The sequence below is a fragment of the Cherax quadricarinatus genome, chromosome 30 (assembly GCF_038502225.1).
Source record: "Cherax quadricarinatus isolate ZL_2023a chromosome 30, ASM3850222v1, whole genome shotgun sequence".
Classification (NCBI taxonomy): domain Eukaryota; kingdom Metazoa; phylum Arthropoda; class Malacostraca; order Decapoda; family Parastacidae; genus Cherax; species Cherax quadricarinatus.
The window spans coordinates 13,300,882-13,322,648 of record NC_091321.1 but is presented as its reverse complement, the minus strand read 5'-3'; the positions used below and the strand labels follow the sequence as shown (position 1 = coordinate 13,322,648).

Genomic DNA, 21,767 nt, shown 5'->3' with positions numbered 1-21,767 from the left:
AACAAAAGTGTCATAATCACATTCACACACAATGTGATAAACCTGTGTGGGTTATACAACACGGGAACAATAGTTATAATAGTTGGCAGGGAGAACTACCATAATCTCACAGCCATGGAGTATAAACCATTTCCTAAATCATCATAAACCTTATCACATCTGTTTATCTACACCAGCTTGAAATTTAAAAAAAAAAAGGCTGAAAATAAAACAAATATATCGGAAAGTATTCACGGTTTATTCAGCACGTGTGAGCAATTTGACAAATAAATTCATGTATAGTGCGTGTGCAGTATACGAGTGCACACACACGAACGTCCATATGTACGCATGCACTATCTCACATTTGTTCTTCTATTTTTTTCTTTTCTCTCTCTGTATACATTGTCTAAAATGACTGTCTCCCACAAAGGCAGGGTAATCCACAGAAAACTCATTCACTATAATTCTTTCAACTTCCATCCCCTCAAGGAAGGTTCCTTGATGTTGGTGAGGGGCTCTTGATTTAGGGAATTGGATCTGTGCTCCAGTTCCCCGAATTAAGCCTGAATGCCTTCCACATCTCCCCCTCCCAGGCGCTGTATAATCCTCCGGGTTTAGCACTTCCCCCTTGATTATAATAATAATAATAATTTCAACTTCCATCTTTCCAGATTATTATAATTATTATTATAATAAAAAAGAAGCGCTAACCATCTTTCCAGAAATGTGCTCACGTTAAAAATCAGATTACCCTCTGACTGCAAGACCTCCACCCCTCCTTCAGAATGCAGGCACTGCCTTTCCCATTTTCACAACTCTACCTGGTTTTCAAAATTCAAATCTTTTATTTCTTTGTACCGTACAATGTATAGTTTACATACTTGTAATAAAATATTGTAAAGTACAAAGAAAACTTCTAGAATGCATGAGCATTTCGCATTGTTCTAAATACCTTCATAAAAATTACCTTGCTCACACTCCAACACCACGTTCATTCATAACTGCTTGTCTACATGCATTCCTATTGCACATGTACACACAATTATTATTACCTTGAGGGTATTCCGAGGGTCGACACCCTGTGGCACAGTCTATGACCAGGCCTTGAGGTAGATTAGGGCCTGATCAACCAGACTGTTACTGCTGGCTGCACACAAACCAACATAGGAACTACAGCCCAGCTGGTCAATTACTGACTTTAGGTGCCTGTCTGGCTCCTTTCTGAAGACAGCCAGGGGTCTATTGGTAACCCCCCCCTTATGTATGCTGGGAAGCAGATGACACTTACTATGCTGTCTCTGTGTACCGTGGCACCCCTGCTTTACATTGGGGAGATGTTGCATCTCCTGCCGAGTCTTTTGCTTTCACAGGGAGTGATTTCTGTGTAAATTTAAAACTAGTCCCTCTAGGATTTTCCAAGTGTATATGTATCATCATGTATCTTTCTCGCCTGTATTCCAAGGAGTACAGGTCAAGGGCCTTCAACCATTACCAGTAATTTGGGTGCTTTATGGTACTTATACATGCAGTGAAAGTTCTCTGTATGTTCTCCAGGTCTCCAATTTTGCTTGCCTTGAAAGGGGTCGCTATAGTGTACAGTAACATAGCCTAGAGAGAACGAGCGATTTGAAGATAATCGTCACAGGCTTAGCATCCCTAGTTTTAAATGTTCTCATTATCCCTCTCCATCATTTTCCTAGCAGATGTGGTAGATACATTGCTGTGATTTTTGAAAGTGAGATTCTCTGACATTACAACTCCAAGGTCCTTCACACTAGTTTTTAGCTCAATTGTATGACTGGAATTTGTTTTATACTCTGATACAGTTTATTTCCTCAGGTTTTCCACAGTGGAGTAATTGAAATTTTTCTTCACTGAACTTCATATTGTTTTCTGACACCCATTGAAAGACTTGGTTAATGTCTGCTTGGAGATTTGCAGTGTCTTCGATGGATGACACTGTCATGGAAATTTAGTATCATCAACAAAGGAGGACACAATGCTGTAGCTTACATCTCTGCCTGTCAGATATGAGGGTAAGGAAAAGGATAGGGTAAAGTAATGTACCTTGTGGAACAGCTAAATCCACAAGGGTTGTGCAGCACATGCACACACAAGCCTGCTGGATGCTCATGCCGTAGAACTAAAAGCCCCTCTTATCCTTTCTAACAACCATTCCTGGGATGACTCTCTACCCCCCACTACCTTCCACCCCGGATTTATACACCCTCTGTCATCCTATCCCTCTCCATCCTCTCTTCATGCTCAAACTACCTCAAAACCCCTCCTCAGCCCTCTCAATTATACCCATGATGACTCCACATCACCTTTTAATTTCTAGGCTCTAATTTCTCTGCATGATATTTACACCATGCAGTGCCCTCAAACATGGCATCACTGCTGCTTCTAGCCTCCTCACTGCAGCATTCAAAACCCATGCCTCACACCCATATAAAAATGTTGTACTGCAAAACTTTGGTACATTCCTGTTTTTTTCCCTCAGTGGTTAAACTGGCATTCCACAGTTACTTAAAATACACTACCAATCTTTTTCCACCCTCATTTATTCTATGGTTTGCTTCATTTTTCATGTATGCATCTACTGACATTTCCACTCTTAGATGTCTCAATACATGTACTCCTTCCACACTCCCTCCCTCCCAATACATTTACACATACAGCACATTTACAGTAAATTTTACTGTGTAATTTTTTACATTAAATTAGAATGGTGTACTATCGAATATTATACATGTAGAAACTATTTTTGATAAATTACTAATTTTTAAACAATCCAAATAAACTGAATGTGCTGAGAAATTGTCTTCTTTCAGGGGGATCTTTTTCCTTCTTCATTTCTGCTATATAATCCTTTGATAACCCTTCATTTAAAGCCTTTTCTGCTTCTAATTTCAGAGGAAAATGTGTCATTTGTTTAGTAAGTAATGGAACTATCAAATTATATTTATCAATTTTCTTATTCATTGATTTTATGGTGTCCTGAAGGCGTTCCTGGAATGACTTCCAAAGAACCTGCAATACAGAGTTAGGCAGCATTAAGAATTATTTTAAATCATAATTTTATGATATGCAAATCCCTCATGTCTTATCAGATAATTTACATTACCTAAAATAATTTAAACATTGTAAAGAAGTAAATATCACCTCTTCTTGTGGGGTTAATGGCAAAGGACCAAGCTTTTCCCGCTCCTTTCGCAGCATCTTTCGAAGATATGTTCGGTCTTCCCTTAATTCTTTTTCTAACATGACCCATTCTGGAGCATAACCATTATTTATCAGTACCTAAACAAAGAAAAATAATTAAATATAGTTGTTAGTATTATATATATTCTTTTAATATCTGAAATTCCAAATTTTATGAGTAAGTTAAAAATTCTTAATTTCAATTAGGAAAGGGTGTAAAATTTCCCATAAAATTAATGGTGAATGGAAACTTCTTAACTTTTATACAGTATATGGGAATCTCCTTTCTATATTTTTTTTGTGCCACATTAGCCATCTCTCACCAGGCAGGGTGACACACCCTTCCCCCCACAAAAAAAAAAAATCAGTACTCATTCACTAGCTGTCTTGCCAAATATGCAGAAATCACATTTCAGATGACCCTTCAAAACATCAATATCCAAACCCATCTTATTTGTCAAAAATGTCTTCTTCCTGCATATTTAATAATTGAAAATCTCAAAAATTACTATTCAGGCATTTTCCTGTCTTGATTCTGCCTTCGGAACAGCAACACTTCCAGTCAGCAAATGTGTGTCACTGTTACAAAAAATGCGATTTCTAATAAGCATAGAGATCTCCAGTGAATACTAGAAAGGACTGCCCTTCTAGCATCCAGCCTGTTACTGGGTTTTCGTAACAAGTAGTCAGTATCCTGGTCCAATTATCCATTAGAATTCAATAAGAATTATTAGTGCTTCAGGATTACAACTGGTAGGCTACTAACTAGAGAAATTAAAATTTAATAAATTTATTAATAACAAAGTCTCGAGGTATAAGATCAAAGTAAATTAAATTAATCAATTGAATATAATATAGGATACAAGTTCCTACACTTCTCTCGTGTACAGTAGTATTGTGCTGAAGGCACATATCACATTTATACGTTTTAAGTACCGTCTGGTACATAAACATTTAATAATACAAATATATACAAATAAGTTTGTATGTGTGTAAGTGCTCTAAGTAGTTCGCTATGTCTCAAAACTCAACTAGGACCATCTGCAGATCCTCCACAAAAGTCACAAAACTCCCATACTACTGAATCTAAGTTCAGCATAAGAAAATCCCCAACTGTGACAATACACAGATACCAATACAAGTTAGGTCAGAAGCTACAGCTCAGGACCTGAGTTGCTCAGAGTGTTTATGCGACACAACCTCAGTACAACGTCGAAAATCACCGAGTCTAGACAATGTTCTGTGAGCAGAGTTCTACAGAACCAACAACAAGAAAGCGACAGAGACGATTCTCCAACAAGGGCCAATAAGGGAGAGTTAGGCATGTCTTGTCAGGAATACGTCCAACCACCAAGAGAGTCTAGCCCAGACTGACTACTCCAGGCGAGGTGTGAACACCCACCCTTCTGATCACGTGATTTCTCCGTGGACTGTTGCTGCCCAGCAACACCGAGAAGCTGGCAGGGAAACTAACAACGAGCGATAATTACAGTAGTTAGACAATCAAGAGTTGAACTATGAGCACTGAATAATATATATAAATGTTACATCCTACCTAACTATGAGCACTGAATAATATATATAAATGTTACATCCTACCTAATAATATAACTAAGTCAAATAATAATATAAAGCAATATATTTACGATTTAGCTATTATCGCAAATATAAGCAATATAAAATTATAAGAACAGGTAATATACATTATATACATTGTGACCCATTCAGGGGTCGCAATAGTCACCATCTAATGTGTGCCACAATCATTCACCATTACTTCACCCTGACCCAGTTTTGCTTTTTTTCAATTCAATTCAAAGTTTATTCTCTATAAGGATTACAATGCTGAGTTTACAGAAATTTGGTTATTGTGTGGTTTACATGTAGTAAAATTGTGATTACAGAGTGTACCACTAGAACGCTTAGCATGGTTAGGCATTTCGGGCAGACTTAGTTTTACAGTGGACCCCCGGTTAACGATATTTTTTCACTCCAGAAGTATGTTCAGGTGCCAGTACTGACCGAATTTATTAGGTGATGAAAGATTGAATATCAGATTGGAGGGAGAGAGTATGGAGGAGGTGAACGTATTCAGATATTTGGGAGTGGACGTGTCAGCGGATGGGTCTATGAAAGATGAGGTGAATCATAGAATTGATGAGGGAAAAAGAGTGAGTGGTGCACTTAGGAGTCTGTGGAGACAAAGAACTTTGTCCTTGGAGGCAAAGAGGGGAATGTATGAGAGTATAGTTTTACCAACGCTCTTATATGGGTGTGAAGCGTGGGTGATGAATGTTGCAGCGAGGAGAAGGCTGGAGGCAGTGGAGATGTCATGTCTGAGGGCAATGTGTGGTGTGAATATAATGCAGAGAATTCGTAGTTTGGAAGTTAGGAGGAGGTGCGGGATTACCAAAACTGTTGTCCAGAGGGCTGAGGAAGGGTTGTTGAGGTGGTTCGGACATGTAGAGAGAATGGAGCGAAACAGAATGACTTCAAGAGTGTATCAGTCTGTAGTGGAAGGAAGGCGGGGTAGGGGTCGGCCTAGGAAGGGTTGGAGGGAGGGGGTAAAGGAGGTTTTGTGTGCGAGGGGCTTGGACTTCCAGCAGGCATGCTTGAGCGTGTTTGATAGGAGTGAATGGAGACAAATGGTTTTTAATACTTGACGTGCTGTTGGAGTGTGAGCAAAGTAACATTTATGAAGGGATTCAGGGAAACCGGCAGGCCGGACTTGAGTCCTGGAGATGGGAAGTACAGTGCCTGCACTCTGAAGGAGGGGTGTTAATGTTGCAGTTTAAAAACTGTAGTGTAAAGCACCCTTCTGGCAAGACAGTGATGGAGTGAATGATGGTGAAAGTTTTTCTTTTTCGGGCCACCCTGCCTTGGTGGGAATCCCATAAGGAATATTGTGAAGTAGATTAGTCCATTTCAGACCCCCAAACATACACGTACAAACACACTTACATAAATACACTTACATAATTGGTCGCATTCGGAGGTGATCGTTATGCGGGGGTCCACTGTATTCTTAATTGTAAAATATTACAAATTATGAGGTAAGTTGGTATTATGGCTAAGTGACTAAATACTAGTTTGTGAGTTTAGCAATGTGAATGCTTTTGTTTTGGCACAGTACATAGTTTCAGTATTGGAGTATCACAGGATTCATTATTTTAAGACTGAGATTAATATTTCTGTTTATGGTCAAATGAGTGAGTGAGTGTAAGTGTGAACCACCAGGTGGTATTCGTGTAGTTAGTTGACGGGGTGTATCAGGGAGATAAGATGTTTTCTAATGGTAGTTTTGAAGGTGATGAATGTGTCTGCAGTTCTAGAGTTCTCAGGTAGGGTATTCCAGATTTTAGGGCCTTTGACATACATTGAATTTTTGTAAAGGTTTAGTCGGACACGGGGAATGTCGTAGAGATGTTTGTGTCTGGTGTTATGCCTGTGGGTTCTGTCACAACTATCAAGAAAGCGTTTTAGGTCAAGGTTGATTTTAGAGTTTAAGGCCCTGTAGATGTAGATTGCACAGTAGTAAGTGTGGATGTACTGAACTGGGAGTAAGTTTAGATCTATGAAGAGTGGGGGGGTGTGTTGCCAGGGATGGGATTTAGTGATTATTCTTACTGCAGCTTTTTGTTGGGTTATTATTGGCTTTATGTGTGTTGCTGCAGTTGATCCCCAAGCACAAATAGCATAGGTGAGGTATGGATAAATAAGTGAGTGGTATAGTGTGAAAAGGGCATTTTGCGGCACATAGTATCGTATCTTGGAGAGGATCCCAACCGTTTTGGATACTTTTTTGGCTATATGCTGGATATGGGTGCTGAAATTCAGGTTGTTGTCAAGGTATAAGCCTAGGAATTTTCCCCCATTATTTCTGGTAATTAGAGTGTTGTCAATCTTAATGTTAATTTGTGCATCTCCTGCTCTGCTACCAAACATAATATAGTAGGTTTTGTCAGTGTTAAGCGTAAGTTTATTGGCTGTCATCCAAGTCGATATTTTAATCAGCTCCTCATTCACAATGGTGTTGAGGGTGGCAAGATTAGGGTGAGAGATGACATAAGTCGTGTCATCAGCAAAGAGAATGGGTTTCAGGTGTTGGGATACGTTTGGAAGGTCATTGATGTATATGAGGAAGAGCAGGGGACCAAGGACACTTCCCTGCGGAACTCCAGTATCAAGTGGCCGTGTTGCTGATGCTGTGTCTTTAATGGTGACGTACTGATACCTATTAGTAATGTAAGATTTGAAATAAGCAAGCGCATGGCCTCTTATACCGTAGTGATCAAGTTTGTGGAGTAGGATGTCATGGTCTACTGTGTCAAAAGCTTTTCTTAGGTCAATAAAAATTCCTAGTGGATATTCCTTATTTTCCAATGCTGTGTAAAGCAGATCTAGCATTTTTATGATTGCATCATTAGTGCTTTTATTTTTCCTGAATCCAAACTTACAACTCTTAAACTGGCCCTCTGCTTAAAATTAAACTATAGTGTATGTACTGTAGAAAACTTCCATATTTTCAGAATATTTGTTAATGCCAATCTTTCTCTGTATAATTCCTACTAATTTCTAATGTTACACATATGAGAAGAAATAAGGGGTGTGCCAAAGTACTTGTATATATCAGCTAATTTTGATGGTGCCGGTATCGGCCTGAAACTGAATATCGGTACTCGCCAATTTTGATGGTGTCAGTACCAGTATTGGTAGGTATCAGCAAATTTTGATGGTATTCACCTAAAATTCAGTATCGGCATCGGCCAAAAATTTAGTATTGTCCAATCTCTAGAAGAAATCAATATAAAATGTGTGAATACAAACATGAAAAAAAATTCAACAGAACACGAACATTGAAGGTGCGAGTGCAAATGCATGAAAGTAATGAGGGTATTTCTGTTCTGCTAACATTTTTTGATGATATTTTTGTATTTTATATTGATATCATATGATAGAGTGGATAGGGGAGCAATGTGGCAGATGTTGCAAGTACAGTGGTACCCTGAGTTTCGGCCATAATTCGTTCCAGAAGGCTGTTTGAGTGCCGTTACCGAATGAATTTGTTCCCATGAGGAATAATGTAAATTAGATTCGTCCATTTCAGACCCCCCAAAAAATACACTTACAAAAGCACTTACAATAATACACTTACATAATTGTTCAAGTTGGGAGCTGTACGAAACTCGAGGTACCACTGTATACGGAATAGGTAGTAAGTTACTAAATGCTGTAAAGAGTTTTTATGAGGATAGTGAGGCTCAGGTTAGGGTGTGTAGAAGAGTGGGAGACTACTTCCTGGTAAAAGTAGTTCTTAGATAGGGATGTGTAATGGTTGTTTAATATATTTATAGATGGGGTTGTAAAAGAAGTAAATGCTAGGGTGTTGGGGAGAGGGGTAGGATTAAATTATGGGGAATCAAATACAACAAGGGAGTTGACACAGTTACTTTTTGCTGATGCTACTGTGCTTATGGGAGATTCTAAAGAAAAGTTGCAAAGGTTAGTGGACAAGTTTGGGAGGGTGTGTAAAGGTAGAAAGTTGAAAGTGAACATAGATAAGAGTAAGATGATGAGGGGTATCAAATGATTTGGATAAAGAAAAATTGGATATCACATTGGAGAGAGGGAGTATGGAAGAAGTGAAAGTTTTCAGATATTTGGGAGTTGACTTGTCAACAGATGGGTTTATGAAGGATGAGGTTAACCATAGAATTGATGAAGGAAAAAAGGTGAGTGGTGCGTTGAGGTATCTGTGGAGACAAATAAACGTTATCCATGGAGGCAAAGAAGAGAATGTACGAAAGTATAGTGGTACCAACACACTTATATGGGTGTGAAGCTTGGGTTGCAAATGCTGCAGCGAGGTGGCTGGAGGCAGTAGAGATGTCCTGTCTAAGGGCAATGTGTGGTGTAAATATTATGCAAAGAATTCGGAGTGTGGAAATTAGGAGGAGGTATGGAGTTACTAAAAGTATTAGTCAGAGGGTTGAAGAGGGGTTGTTGAGGTGGTTTGGTCATTTAGAGAGAATGGATCAAAGTAGAATGACATGGAGAGCATATAAATCTGTAGGGGAAGGAAGGCAGGGTAGGGGTCATCCTCGAAAAGGTTGGAGGGAGGGGGTAAAGGAGGTTTTTGTGGGCAAGGGGCTTGGACTTCCACCAAGCATGTGTGAGCATGTTAGATAGGAGTGAATGGAGACAAATGATTTTTGGGACCTGACGAGCTGTTGGAGTGTTAGCAGGGTAATATTTAATGAAGGGATTCAGGGAAACTGGTGATTTTTATATAGCCAGACTGAGTACTGGAAATGGGAAGTACAATGCTTGCACTTTTAAGGAGGTGTTTGGGATATTGGCAGTTTGGAGGGGTATGTTATACATCTTTACATATGCTTCTAAACTGTTGTATCTGGGTGCCTCTGCAAAGGCAGTGATTATGTGTGAGTGAGGTGAGTGTTGAATGATGAAGAAAGTATTTTCTTTTTGGGGATTTTCTTTCTTTTTGGGTCACCCTGGCTCGGTGAAAGATGGCCGGCTTGTTGAAAAAAAAAAAATACTGATATCACATACTGTAAGCCGAGATTGCTAATCTTAAGAGACAACCTTTATCAATCATGAATTAGTGACAAGATACAAGTATAACATAGACCTGATTTAGCTTGTGTGTGACAGTATCAACATATGGGTTGAAGTTCTGTTGTACAAGTGGCTTCCCAGCATTGGAAAGGTTATCGAATTCTCCCTTTGCCATTGCTTCTTGGATCATATCATCCACTATTCGGTCAATGCCATACCTGAAAACTATTAATCCATTAGTGGCTTAATTCAAACTGATTCAGTTATTTTTTTCACATTCGATTAATTAACAAGGCCTGGGCTTAATTTTGCCTTTCACTTATTAAAGTTAAAGCCTATAACATTTACAGTATTTTTGCATTACATTCACTAAAATGGATGGAGTGAATGATGGTGAAAGTTTTTCTTTTTCGGGCCACCCTGCCTTGGTGGGAATCGGCCAGTGTTTTAATAATAATAATAATAAAAACCTGTAACATCAAAATAATTTTACCGTGTGCGAATTTTCTTGGCAGCAGCCCTGTCTTTAGTGATCATTGACATTTCTGGATACTGTGATGACACCTTCTTCACTTTATAGTCCATAATATTCGATGAAGCTCTGAGGGCCTGATAGCTTGTGTACTGCTTCTGTCGCTGAGATGGTGTACCAATACCAATTCCCTCATAGCTCAGATACTGACGATGTTGAGGAGCTGTGTGCTACAAAATGCAAATCATAATAAAGGGTAATGTTAATTAAACTGAAAATAAATTACTGAGAAATAACAGAACTAGAAAAGATTCTGCCTAGACTATCCTAGTAATTGAGGAAAATGCAAATACGATATTGATCAATTAAAAAGATGTTTATATACCACAGGTACCTTTCTGTTATACAGCAGTAAGATACTATTTTGAATACAGGATACAGAGAATAATTTTATATATTACCTATATTTTCTACAAATGTTTTGAGAAAATCTCTGCAGTCTGACAGGTGATTTCCAGTAAGGAATCTACTGTGGTATCAGAATGCAACAGCCATGTTTTCTCAATTAATTTTAAGACATCAGTGCACTGATCTAATATCTCTAGTAATGCTGCTGTGCATGATCAGTAGTGTCATCTTTGGTTCTATTTTTTGTTCATATATCACCTTTATTCTTTGTCTTCTTTTTAAGAAATAAGGAAAAGTTTATGAAGCCTTAGCTATAACTAAAGTACAGCCTCTCCTCACTTAACAACGGAGTTCCGTTCCTAAGACCACATCAGTAAACGAATTCGTCACTAAGTGAGGAGCATACTATAATGGTAGTGGGTTTGTGTCAACTATGATACAGTATTGTTTTAATGTCACCTTTGCACCATTTATAACATTTCTGGGATATTTTTAAATGTTTATATAGTGGTGTACTGTACGTATATTGTAATAAACAGAATAGAGAATATCAGCTCTAGTATGCATTATTTAGGCATGCATACTGGTCAGAGAGCCCGTCGTAAGTCCGAGGCGTCAGTAAACAAGTATACGTCGCTAAGTGAGGAGAGGCTGTATATTCGTAAATCCTCTTCTTAGTGTGAAAGGCAAAGAGAATCAAGCCTTCAACACTGTTACATAGTTTGATCCTCAACTTTGTCACAATTAGCAAAGCTGTTTCAGGTTTAAAGGTTCTTTACAACACCAACCAACACATGATTTGTTCCCTAGGGAAACAACATATCAGAGATAATGATACTTCTACTATATATACATACTGAGAAATTTGTTTGGAAAAGTCAAGAAAATCTAAAATAAAAAACACTGGAAATACAGTAGGGGATGTGTTCCAAGAACTTGCCGTGGACAGTAGCAAACCCTATATATATGTCCTATACATACCTATTATAAAGTTTAAATCATAAATTGTGCACTATAAATGGAGAATTATCACTTTTTCACTGATGGGAGGCACTTCAGGGCTTCTCTTAGACTTTGAAGAACTGCCAGCTTCTCTACTTGAGCCACAGTAAACCATGGAAAACTGAAGCCGCAGATACTGAATCAGTGGAAATGGATGGGGGGGGTTCTACTGTATTTTTACAGTACCAGCATTCACAGTCACAGTCACAATGTCTGATGAAAATAAGTATAGTACACCAAAAAGAAATTAATGTACTAATCTACTGCGAAAGCTACCTTAATATCATATGTTTTATCATCTTCCTCTTCTTCAGGTTCTGGAGTCTGCATCCTTCTCTTCTGATCATAATATAGCCCAAACTCACCTTCGCAGTTGTTGTGATTTCTTCTGTCATTAGTGAATTTATCTAGGAGCTTACGATAGGCATAATCTATCTGTGAAATTGAGGAAAATATAAAGTTACACTAGGTACAGTATTTTTAATGGGTATTTTCCTATGATTTTGGTAAATATTTGTGAAAGAGACTCTTACTGTATTCTATGATAAGTCTTGCAGAGATGCATCAAATTCCATTCACTACTGACATAAAATGGAAAATTTAGCAATAGTGCAACACTATTTATTAATAAATAGATTTTTTGCTGATAAATGACTTTACTGAGTTATTCTAAGTTAAATTCTATATTCAGTAATGTACTAATGTATGTAAAACCACTGCAAAAATTTTAAATTATGTAAAAGGTTTGAATAAAAACTTACTTTATCAGCCCAAATTTTACACTGAATCTGAATATTTATTTTTACCTTTGTAACTACCAGTATGGTACATAAAAGAAACATTTTATAATACAGTTAGATTTTATTGTAAAACTAGAAAGAGGTAAAAAAAAATTACAGAATGAAATAAAAATTTATTCCTAATTTATTTTATAATTACTGCATTTACAGTATATCTGAGGAAAAAAAGGGCACATATTTCTCCTTTTATAAGTACATACAGTGGACCCCCGGTATTCGATGGCATCGGCATTCGATGCATTATATCGCAAAAATTTTTCCTCGGTATCCGATCGAAAACCCGGTATTTGATACGATTCATACGAGACGTGTCCACATGTGGCCTGAACTGCCCCGTGTGTGCCAGTGTTTACAAGCCAGCCACTGTGCACGCATCTAAGGATACAAACCATACCCCAGCTGGGATTGAACCCGCGGTCATAGAGTCTCAAAACTCCAGCCCGTCGCGTTAGCCACTAGACCAGCTAGCCACAATAAGATTCGTCCAACTAGGTATATTTCTACACCATAGGAAGGTTAGCACAGGCACCTCTGTGACCACAAATGCAAGTCACAGTGGTGCCTGTGCTAACCTTCCTATGGTGTAGAAATATACCTAGTTTGATGAATCTTATTGTGGCTAGCTGGTCTAGTGGCTAACGCGACGGGCTGGAGTTTTGAGACTCTATGACCGCGGGTTCAATCCCGGCCGGGGTATGGTTTGTTTGCAATCGTGTCATTACGATTTCGTGAGTCATCTAAGGATACATTCGGTACATTCCATATTATCCATATTATCACTGTTTTTGGTGCTTGTTTCTGCAAAATAAGTCACCATGGGCCCCAAGAAAGCTTCTAGTGCCAACCCTGTGGTAAAAAGGGCGAGAATTAGTATGGAAATTAAGAAAAATTTTGAAGGGTTTGGGGCTAACCCTGAGAAGCCTATGCCAGTTGTGGAATCCATTGTGCCTACTTCAAAGATTAAGGAAATGTGTAGGTTGAACTGCAAACCTTTATGGATGAAAATCACCCTAACACAGCTATTGCAAGCCGTGCTGGTGACTATTACAATGACAATGTTGTGGCCCATTTTAGACAAATCTTAAAGGAACGGGAGGTACAGGCCACTATGGACAGATATGTTGTGCGACAGAAATCCAGTGACTCTCAAGCTGGTCCTAGTGGCATTAAAGGAAGAAGGGAAGTAACCCCGGAAAAGGACTTGCTACCTCAAGTCCTAATGGAAGGGGATTCCCCTTCTAAACACTAACACCATCCACACTCTCCCCTCCTCCCATCCCATCAATCATCACCAGATCTTCATTAAATAAATAAATAAATAAATAAATAAATAAATAAATAAAGGTAAGTGTCAATTATTTTATTGTTATTGTAATTATTCTATTTCATTAAACTTAATATTTCATGTAGTAAAATTTTTTTTCATACTTTTGGGTGTCTTGCACGGATTAATTTGATTTCCATTATTTCTTATGATGAAAATTGATTCGCTTTTCGATATTTTCGGTATTCGATGAGCTCTCAGGAACGGATTAATATCGAATACCGGGGGTCCACTGTACATGAGTGTATAGGAAAAATAAATCCTGAATACTGAATGGAGTTAATTTGCTTGTGTGCCAACAATCAAGCTTCACCTGCTGGAACTTTGCAACATTAGCTTCACCTGCTGGAACTTTGCAGCATTAGCTTCACCTGGTGGAAATTTGCAGCATTAGCCTCACCTGCTGGAACTTTGCAGCATTAGCTTCAGGGTGTCCACTATCTGGGTGGTATTTCTTGGCCAATTTAATGAAGGCATCTCTTACAGTTCCTTGATCACAATTGTTCTGAAGGCCCAGTTCTTCAAAGTATTGCTGGAAAAGATAAACCTTTTCAAGTAATATTAGGCAAAATTAATTGCATTATATTATAGTAATACTCTCCTACAATTTTTCATACTATACTGTTGCATTACATTCTTATAAAATAAAAATTTATATTGTACTCTAAATGATGTGCATACTGTGACCTTGGCCTTTGTACTGCACTCATCAAATTGTAATGCTTTGAAAAAAATATACCAAGCGTGTATTACATTTACTGCAGTGTTATAACTTGGAGATAAAAAAAACACTGTGCCTACATTCTTAAGAATAAGGGGGGATGTTGCATTTCAACTCATTTAAATTGTGAAGGGTATACATTTCTTGAAAGACAGGTACTGAATGAGCAAAAGTGAATGGCTTTCTTTCTTATGCAGGGGCAGTGCCAAGGGAAGGTTTGGGGTTTCAACCCTCAAAATTTCCCCTCAATGCCCTAAATAAAACTACTAATAGTATATAATAATAATACTGCTTCAAGTCTCCTACTTACCCCCCACCCACCTACCAACCAGATAGTCACCCTAGCCACACCTAATCCCCCAGTACAGAAATTCTGACGCTGCCACTGTTCTTATGGCCACCCTACCTTGGTGCAAATTGCTCATGTTATAAGATACAATAAGCTGTAGCTTATTAAAAAACTAAATAAGGCAACTTACAGAATAGTCTTGTTCTCTGGAATGAAAGCCTTGTGCATTTATCCAATAATTTCCCCGCCAGATGCTGTGACCTCGTACAAATTTTGTTCCCCCAGACAGGGCCAGCATTCTAGCCTGGAGATGTATGCATAAACTATTCAGAAACACTGTTGAAATATATTTATTCAATGTTTAAAACTATTTTGCCCAGATTTTTACTCAGTTATACAATTTTTTTCTGTGAAAACATCAAATTCATTCTTCTTTTATGTATGTACTCACTCTCTCGCACTCACTCCTCACACTCACTCACTCACTTACTCTCTCTCTCTCTATATATATATATATATATATATATTTCTCTCTCTCTCTCTCTCTCTCTCTCTCTCTCTCTCTCTCTCTCTCTCTCTCTCTCTCACACACACACACACACACACACACAAATGAATATACATTCTGGAAAAAAGTTTAGAGAATAAAGTAAACTGGCAGACAAATGGAAAATGGCACACAATGTCTTCATATTTAAAAAAGTTGACAGGAAAGACACTTTAAATTATATACCACTTAGTAACAAGCATTGTTGAAATAAAACTACAAGAATTCATTAGAGCAAATTGGATAATACACCTGAAGAGTAAAAACCAGCTAATCAAAGAATTCAGCTTCTGATGAGCCAAATTATGTATATCAAATTCATTAGGGTACTATGATAGTCATCTAAAGGCTGCAAGAATATAGTGGATGGCTACTTTGCATTTTACAGTATTTAATTTCAAGAAGTGTTTTTGATTGAGTTCACATTGAAAAATAGATTTGTTAATTACAAGATATAAGCAAAGACCCCTAATGGAAATAAGTCACTCTGACCATTTTGGGTTATCCTAGGTAATTTACACTATGTATGATAATTGTACTTATGTCTACTAGTGCCTAAATAAACTTACTTAGGGGAATAAGAAATAACCGTCTTGATGCAAGATCTTTGGGCAGCTTAAAATATAGGTTGGTCAGCTACATCAGTGAGTGTGAATTGGACCTGCCTAGCATGGGCCAGTAGGCCCATTTGCAGTATTAATTCAGTCTTATATTTATCCTTTTCTGTATAGTTTCCAGGGCATTTTCAGGTGCCTCCCAAGGCTTCAAAAATCCATTAATTTGCATCAGTACCACTGTGTGCCATCCACCAAACTGCTCTGAGGAATTATGTCAATGACAAAACATTTAAATATTAATGTTTTAATTCATGCTATTTTAGATTATTATTATTATAATCAAGGGGGAAGCGCTAAATCCGGAGGATTATACAGCGCCTGGGGGGGGATGTGGAAGACATTCAGGCTTAATTCGGGGAACTGGAGTACAGATCCAATTCACTAAATCAAGAGCCCCTCACCAACATCAAGGAACCTTCCTTGAGGGGTGCTATTTTAGAGACTAAGTAAAGTTTGTTGTGATGGGGGTCACAGCACTGAAAATAAAGGTAAATGGACACAGGTGCAAGTAATGTGACATTTTATAGTGGCAACGTTTCGCTTGATATAGCTCTTGGAGAGCGAAACGTTGCCACAGTAAAAAGTCACATTAGTTGTCAGTAGTTCTACCATTCTTACTAAAAATATGGCCTATTAAATAATGATATTGCCTATTAAAATAATGAGATTGCTGATAGCTCTTTATATTAAAAGATTAAGTCTTATACGGAAGTACTGTATTACTATACAGTACAAACAAGTAATATACATTTACAAATAAAAAAATGACAATATTGCATATACATGTAGTCATAATAGACACAAACGTGATATGATACACTATGCCAGGGTGTCCCTACAGTTCCATAAATAAAATTAAATTCACAGTGAATTTTAATGAAATATCATAGCATGTCAGTACACAAATTTTAAGTCCAAATACAAAGTAACGAATAACCCAAAAAATATTATAAAAAGTATTACTATATTGTTTACGTTATCAGCTGTTGTGTATAAGTAACGAGTAACACTTAAACGGAACACAATATTCACATCATATTATTGTAAAATTCTGAAAGATTTGTGTATTTGTACAGCTAGTGATGTTCTTTTTTTTAATTTATATTTATCCTCCAGCATTTATATTTCGTTCGAATCCCTTAATTTTTCTGTGATAATCACAAGTGAGAATAATCAGCTCAGCAATGCAAATATACCATCTTCCCGCTCGCATATTGGGATTTAGTAATAAAATGTTTAAATGATATAACTTTGTTTTTCATTCTGGTGGAGTTATAAAAGGAAGAGAAAACTCATCCCAAGTCTCATCCGAGGATTCTCACTAGTGACAAAATTTTGCAAGATGGCCGACACAGAGCTGGACGTTGATAACTTAATTTCTCGCTTACTAGAGGGTAAGTCGTGCAAGTTTATTGTAAGTAACACCTCGCGATCTTTGCTAACATTTGAGATGCATCGAAATGTGCATTGCAAGCTTTACAGCCTCATAAAACGGCGAGAAATTGCTGGGTCAGAATTCAGGGTTGGGGTGTTTTGACCTGGGCTGGACCTTCCTGACCCATTTTAGCCAAGCCTGTGCCAGGAAAATGAGAAAATGCAGAGTTTTTGAGATGTGAGCAGTGTGAGAGGAATGTGGTTGTCGACGAGCCATTAACAAAGACTAACATGACGCAGTATCTGCAGATCCTTGAGACTGTCACCTCGGGACTCCGCCAACAAGCTTAACTTAAGACATATTTATACATATATCTGACTGTCAGCTAGGCAGTGAAGTGTACTTATGACTGTAGTAAAGGACACTAGAGAACTACATCATAAAAATAGCTGAGCACTGTAATAAAACTGTTGTCCTTGGTATGCCACTCTCACCCACTCATTTCCATTTATGTATTTGTCTAGCCTCCCTCAAGTTAATTAAGGTCTTTGATGATGGTGTGGTCTTAATCCAAGGAATTGGACCTGTCACTCCCATTTCTTGGATTGAACCTGATTCCTTCCCATTCCCTGGGTACTGTATTGCCACTTTGGGAATAGCACTTATCTCTTAATACAATAATAATAATATTACTACTAATACTCCATGGGGAAGTGGAAAAGAATTCATCCTCCATAAGCCATGTGTATTGTGAAAGGCAACGAAAATGCTGGGAGCAAGGGGCTAATAACTTCTGTATGAATTACTAACTTTAAAAAGGAAAAAAAAAAATTTTTAAGTCACCCTGCCTCAGGGGATACAGCTGGGTCGTTGAAAAAAAAAATAATAATTGTCTAGCCTACTTCTAAAGCTACTCAATAATTGCCCTTCAAGGGAGGTGCCAGAATGGCAATGAGGGGCTCTTGATCTAAGGAACTAAACTTATCCTCCCCTTCCTTGGATCAAACCTAAATGCCCTTCATTCCCATATTTTTACAAGGAGCTCAAAGCACTGCATGACCCTTGTCAGTTTAGCACTTTGATTATAATAACAAGGAGCCCAATGGAAATAAGTCACTTTGACTCTTTTGGATTATCCTAGGTAATCTGCACATACTGTTATATATGATAATTTATGTAACTGTATTTGTGTGTACCTGTACCTGAAATATACAGTACATGCATTACTTACCTTAAACTATTTTCATCCTTAGCATATAGTGAGTGGTGACTATTTTTTGTAGGAAGTCTGAATAAATGAAGATTGGGTATAATTGAAAACCGCTGCATTAGCAAAATGCCATAAAGCGAAGTGCAGTAAAGTGGGGCCTGCCTGTACATGCTAATGCCTGGTCCAACACTTGGGCATAATCTGCTTCCACTGTGGAATCCTGCCTGCCAGTGGCAATACATTTGTCTGCTTCACCTGATTGACTCCAATATACAAGCACCAATCTTCCTGCCTGTGCTTCAGATTCTTAAGACTATGATGCTCATCACCTGCTCCTAGGCTGAGAGACTGATTGCCTCATCTTCCACTGTCTTCTGTATACAGTAGGACCTCCATATCCACGGGTCTGGTTTCCATGGTTTCAGTTGTCTGCTGTATACTGTAGTTTGAAAATAACCCTTAATTTTACCCCATGGCCTGGTGGCTAAAGCTTTCGCTTCACACGGCGAGGGTCCGAGTTCGATTTCCGGCGAGGGTCCGAGTTCGATTTCCGGCGAGGGTAGGAACATTGGGTGTTTTTTTTTTTTTACACCGGTTGTCTATGTTCTCCATCAGTAACATGGGTACCTCGGTGTTAGTAGACTGGTGTGAGTTGTATCCTGGGACAAAACTGACCAAATTTGCCTGAAATGCTCTGCATAACAAGCAGCTTTCTGTGTAGTAGTGTGTCATTGATGTCAGCCAGGCCTGTATACCTTGTACATATACTTGTAGAAATAATATTATTATTATTGTTATTGTTATTATTTTTATTATTATTATTATTTTTATTATTATTATTATTATTATTATTATTATTATTATTATTATTATTATTAATAATAATAATAATTCTACTATTATTATTATTATTATTATTATTATTATTATTATTATTATTATTATTATTATTATTATTATTATTTTTATTAATGGCACCAAAGTAGCTATGATAGCAGTTTTTCAAAACCTAAGAGAAGCCTTGAAGTGCTTCCCATCAATGAAAAAGTGCTAATTCTCCACTTATTGTGTATAATTTATCAATTAAACTTTATCATAGATATGTGTGTAAATGAAAAATGACTTGCAGGGTTCGCTACTATCTGCGGTTTAGGGTAGCCATGGTAGGTCTTGAAACATACCCCTGCAGATATGGGAGTCCTTCTGTATATTTCTAGTCTTCAGATTATATCCATGTATGTATTGTATTGATAAAGCCACTGGATGGCAAAAAGTCTACAAAGCATCTAATTCATCATCTTGTCGGTATTGTATGTCATTCATATACATACAAGACTTGATGTACTGCCAGGGTAAGTAATTTTTTGGTGCTGAGATGTTTCTCTGGCAGCATGAAAATAGTAATGCCAGCTGATTTTGTCTCAGTAGGAAGTATTGCTACTTAACTTAAAACACCACAGCTGTTAACCTTGGCTACTACTAGGTCATTTTCAGTGAGTAAGGCCCCTGCCTTACTCACTGTGCCATGGGTGAAATCTTGTGTGCAACAATGGTACACATCTTCAGCCAGTATTTTATGTATTTATAATATTGAACTGTGCAAAGTTCACATGTAAACATCTCTAGTTTCCTTACATCTCATTTCTTAAGGTTCCTGAAAACTTTTGCCAAGTTTACATAGCATGTACATATTTATTACTGGCAATATTCCATTGATGTGTACATGCGTATGTATGCTCTTATTCATTTACTGTCATTGTCATTATGATTCTATCCGTAGTGCGAGGATGTCGGCCAGGAAAAAGCGTACAGATGACAGAAGCAGAGGTTCGAGGTCTATGTCTCAAGTCCCGGGAAATTTTTCTACAGCAGCCCATCCTCCTTGAACTTGAAGCTCCTTTAAAAATCTGTGGTAAGATTATCTTTTTTTATATCAGTGAATTCTAGTTAGAAAAATTGCAGTAAAACCTCTCATTAATGGATTTTGGCAATCTTGGAGAAAATCTGGTCAGACAATTGCTCTAATTAGTGGACAGAATAAACCTAGGTAGTAGGTTGGTAGACAGCAACCACCCAGGGAAGTACTACCGTCCTGCCAGATGACTGTGAAACAAAAACCTGTAACTGTTTTGCATGATGGTAGGATTGCTGGTTTCTTTTTCTGTCTCATAAACACGCTAGATAACAGGGATATCTTGCTACTCCTACTTACACTTTGGTCACACTTCACAGACACGCACATGCATATATATATATACATACATCTAGGTTTTTCTCCGTTTTCTAAATAGCTCTTGTTCTTCTTTATTTCTTCTATTGTCCATGGGGAAGTGGAAAAGAATCTTTCCTCCGTAAGCCATGCGTGTCGTATGAGGCGACTAAAATGCCGGGAGCAATGGGCTAGTAACCCCTTCTCCTGTAGACATTTACTAAAAAAGATTAATACTTGACGTGCTGTTGGAGTGTGAGCAAAGTAACATTTATGAAGGGATTCAGGGAAACCGGCAGGCCGGACTTGAGTCCTGGAGATGGGAAGTACAGTGCCTGCACTCTGAAGGAGGGGTGTTAATGTTGCAGTTTAAAAACTGTAGTGTAAAGCACCCTTCTGGCAAGACAGTGATGGAGTGAATGATGGTGAAAGTTTTTCTTTTTCGGGCCACCCTGCCTTGGTGGGAATCGGCCAGTGTGATAATAAAAAAAAAATAAACAAAAATCCATAATTACACATTTTGTCTGTAGTGATAGTTATCTTCTGAAGTATCGGGTCAGGTCTGCTAACTTCGACATTTGTCCGGTGTGGGCCAAAGTGACCGGTCCAGGACCTGTCTGTTTTTATTGTTCCTTGAGCTGTAGGCCACCAGTGTCAGTTTGGTTTTGCTCACTCACGCATACACTCATCACTGTCTCTAATTTTTTCTGCATTTAGAGCATTTTGTGTGACTATTAACATATTAAGTAAAGTGCAGTTAACTGTGGCTTGTGAAACAAGTGTTGATTCCAAAGAACACATGTGGTTCTTTGTTAACTGCCTGAAGAAAAAAAATTAAGCATCTATTATTCTCTGACATTCTGTTTCCTGTGGCAGATCTCTCATTGGTTATACAGTATTTTATATTATTAGCAATTGACATTAGAATGTGACAACTGTGAAAATTAATATTAGTGCTAGAAGACAAATGAATGGCTCAAGGCTTTTTATTGGTGTGTTAAAATTGAAGTACCTCCATGAGTTGAATA

At 37.9% G+C, this 21,767-nt stretch overlaps 2 protein-coding genes across 6 annotated transcripts in view; one reads left to right on the top strand and one right to left on the bottom strand.

Annotated features, from left to right (window-relative positions):
* Window positions 1–219: 219 nt before the first annotated feature.
* On the bottom strand, window positions 220–17,114 carry LOC128692649 (dnaJ homolog subfamily C member 28). 5 transcript variants are annotated; one of them, XM_053781897.2, is made up of 9 exons: window positions 16,909–17,003; window positions 15,898–16,146; window positions 14,972–15,085; window positions 14,172–14,303; window positions 11,924–12,082; window positions 10,259–10,467; window positions 9,839–9,983; window positions 3,148–3,285; window positions 220–3,015 (listed from the first exon to the last, which is right to left on the bottom strand). In XM_053781897.2, exons 3-9 carry the CDS (start codon window positions 15,077–15,079, stop codon window positions 2,761–2,763), a joined length of 1,146 nt encoding a protein of 381 aa, XP_053637872.2. In that variant the 5' UTR covers window positions 15,080–15,085; window positions 15,898–16,146; window positions 16,909–17,003; the 3' UTR covers window positions 220–2,760. The 5 variants fall into 5 exon arrangements, with proteins under 5 accessions (XP_053637872.2, XP_053637873.2, XP_053637870.2 ...); XM_053781898.2 differs by lacking the exon at window positions 15,898–16,146 and having other exon boundaries at window positions 16,978–17,114; XM_053781895.2 differs by lacking the exon at window positions 15,898–16,146 and having other exon boundaries at window positions 16,921–17,041.
* A 40-nt stretch (window positions 17,115–17,154) lies between these two features.
* Window positions 17,155–21,767, top strand: part of LOC128692647 (serine/threonine-protein phosphatase PP1-beta catalytic subunit) — a 34,309-nt gene continuing 29,696 nt past the window's right edge. The window contains exons 1-2 of the mRNA XM_053781893.2: window positions 17,155–17,339; window positions 20,311–20,442. Of these exons, the coding sequence (XP_053637868.1) occupies window positions 17,288–17,339; window positions 20,311–20,442 (184 nt within the window). The 5' untranslated portion in view covers window positions 17,155–17,287. The remainder of the gene's footprint in view (window positions 17,340–20,310; window positions 20,443–21,767) is intronic.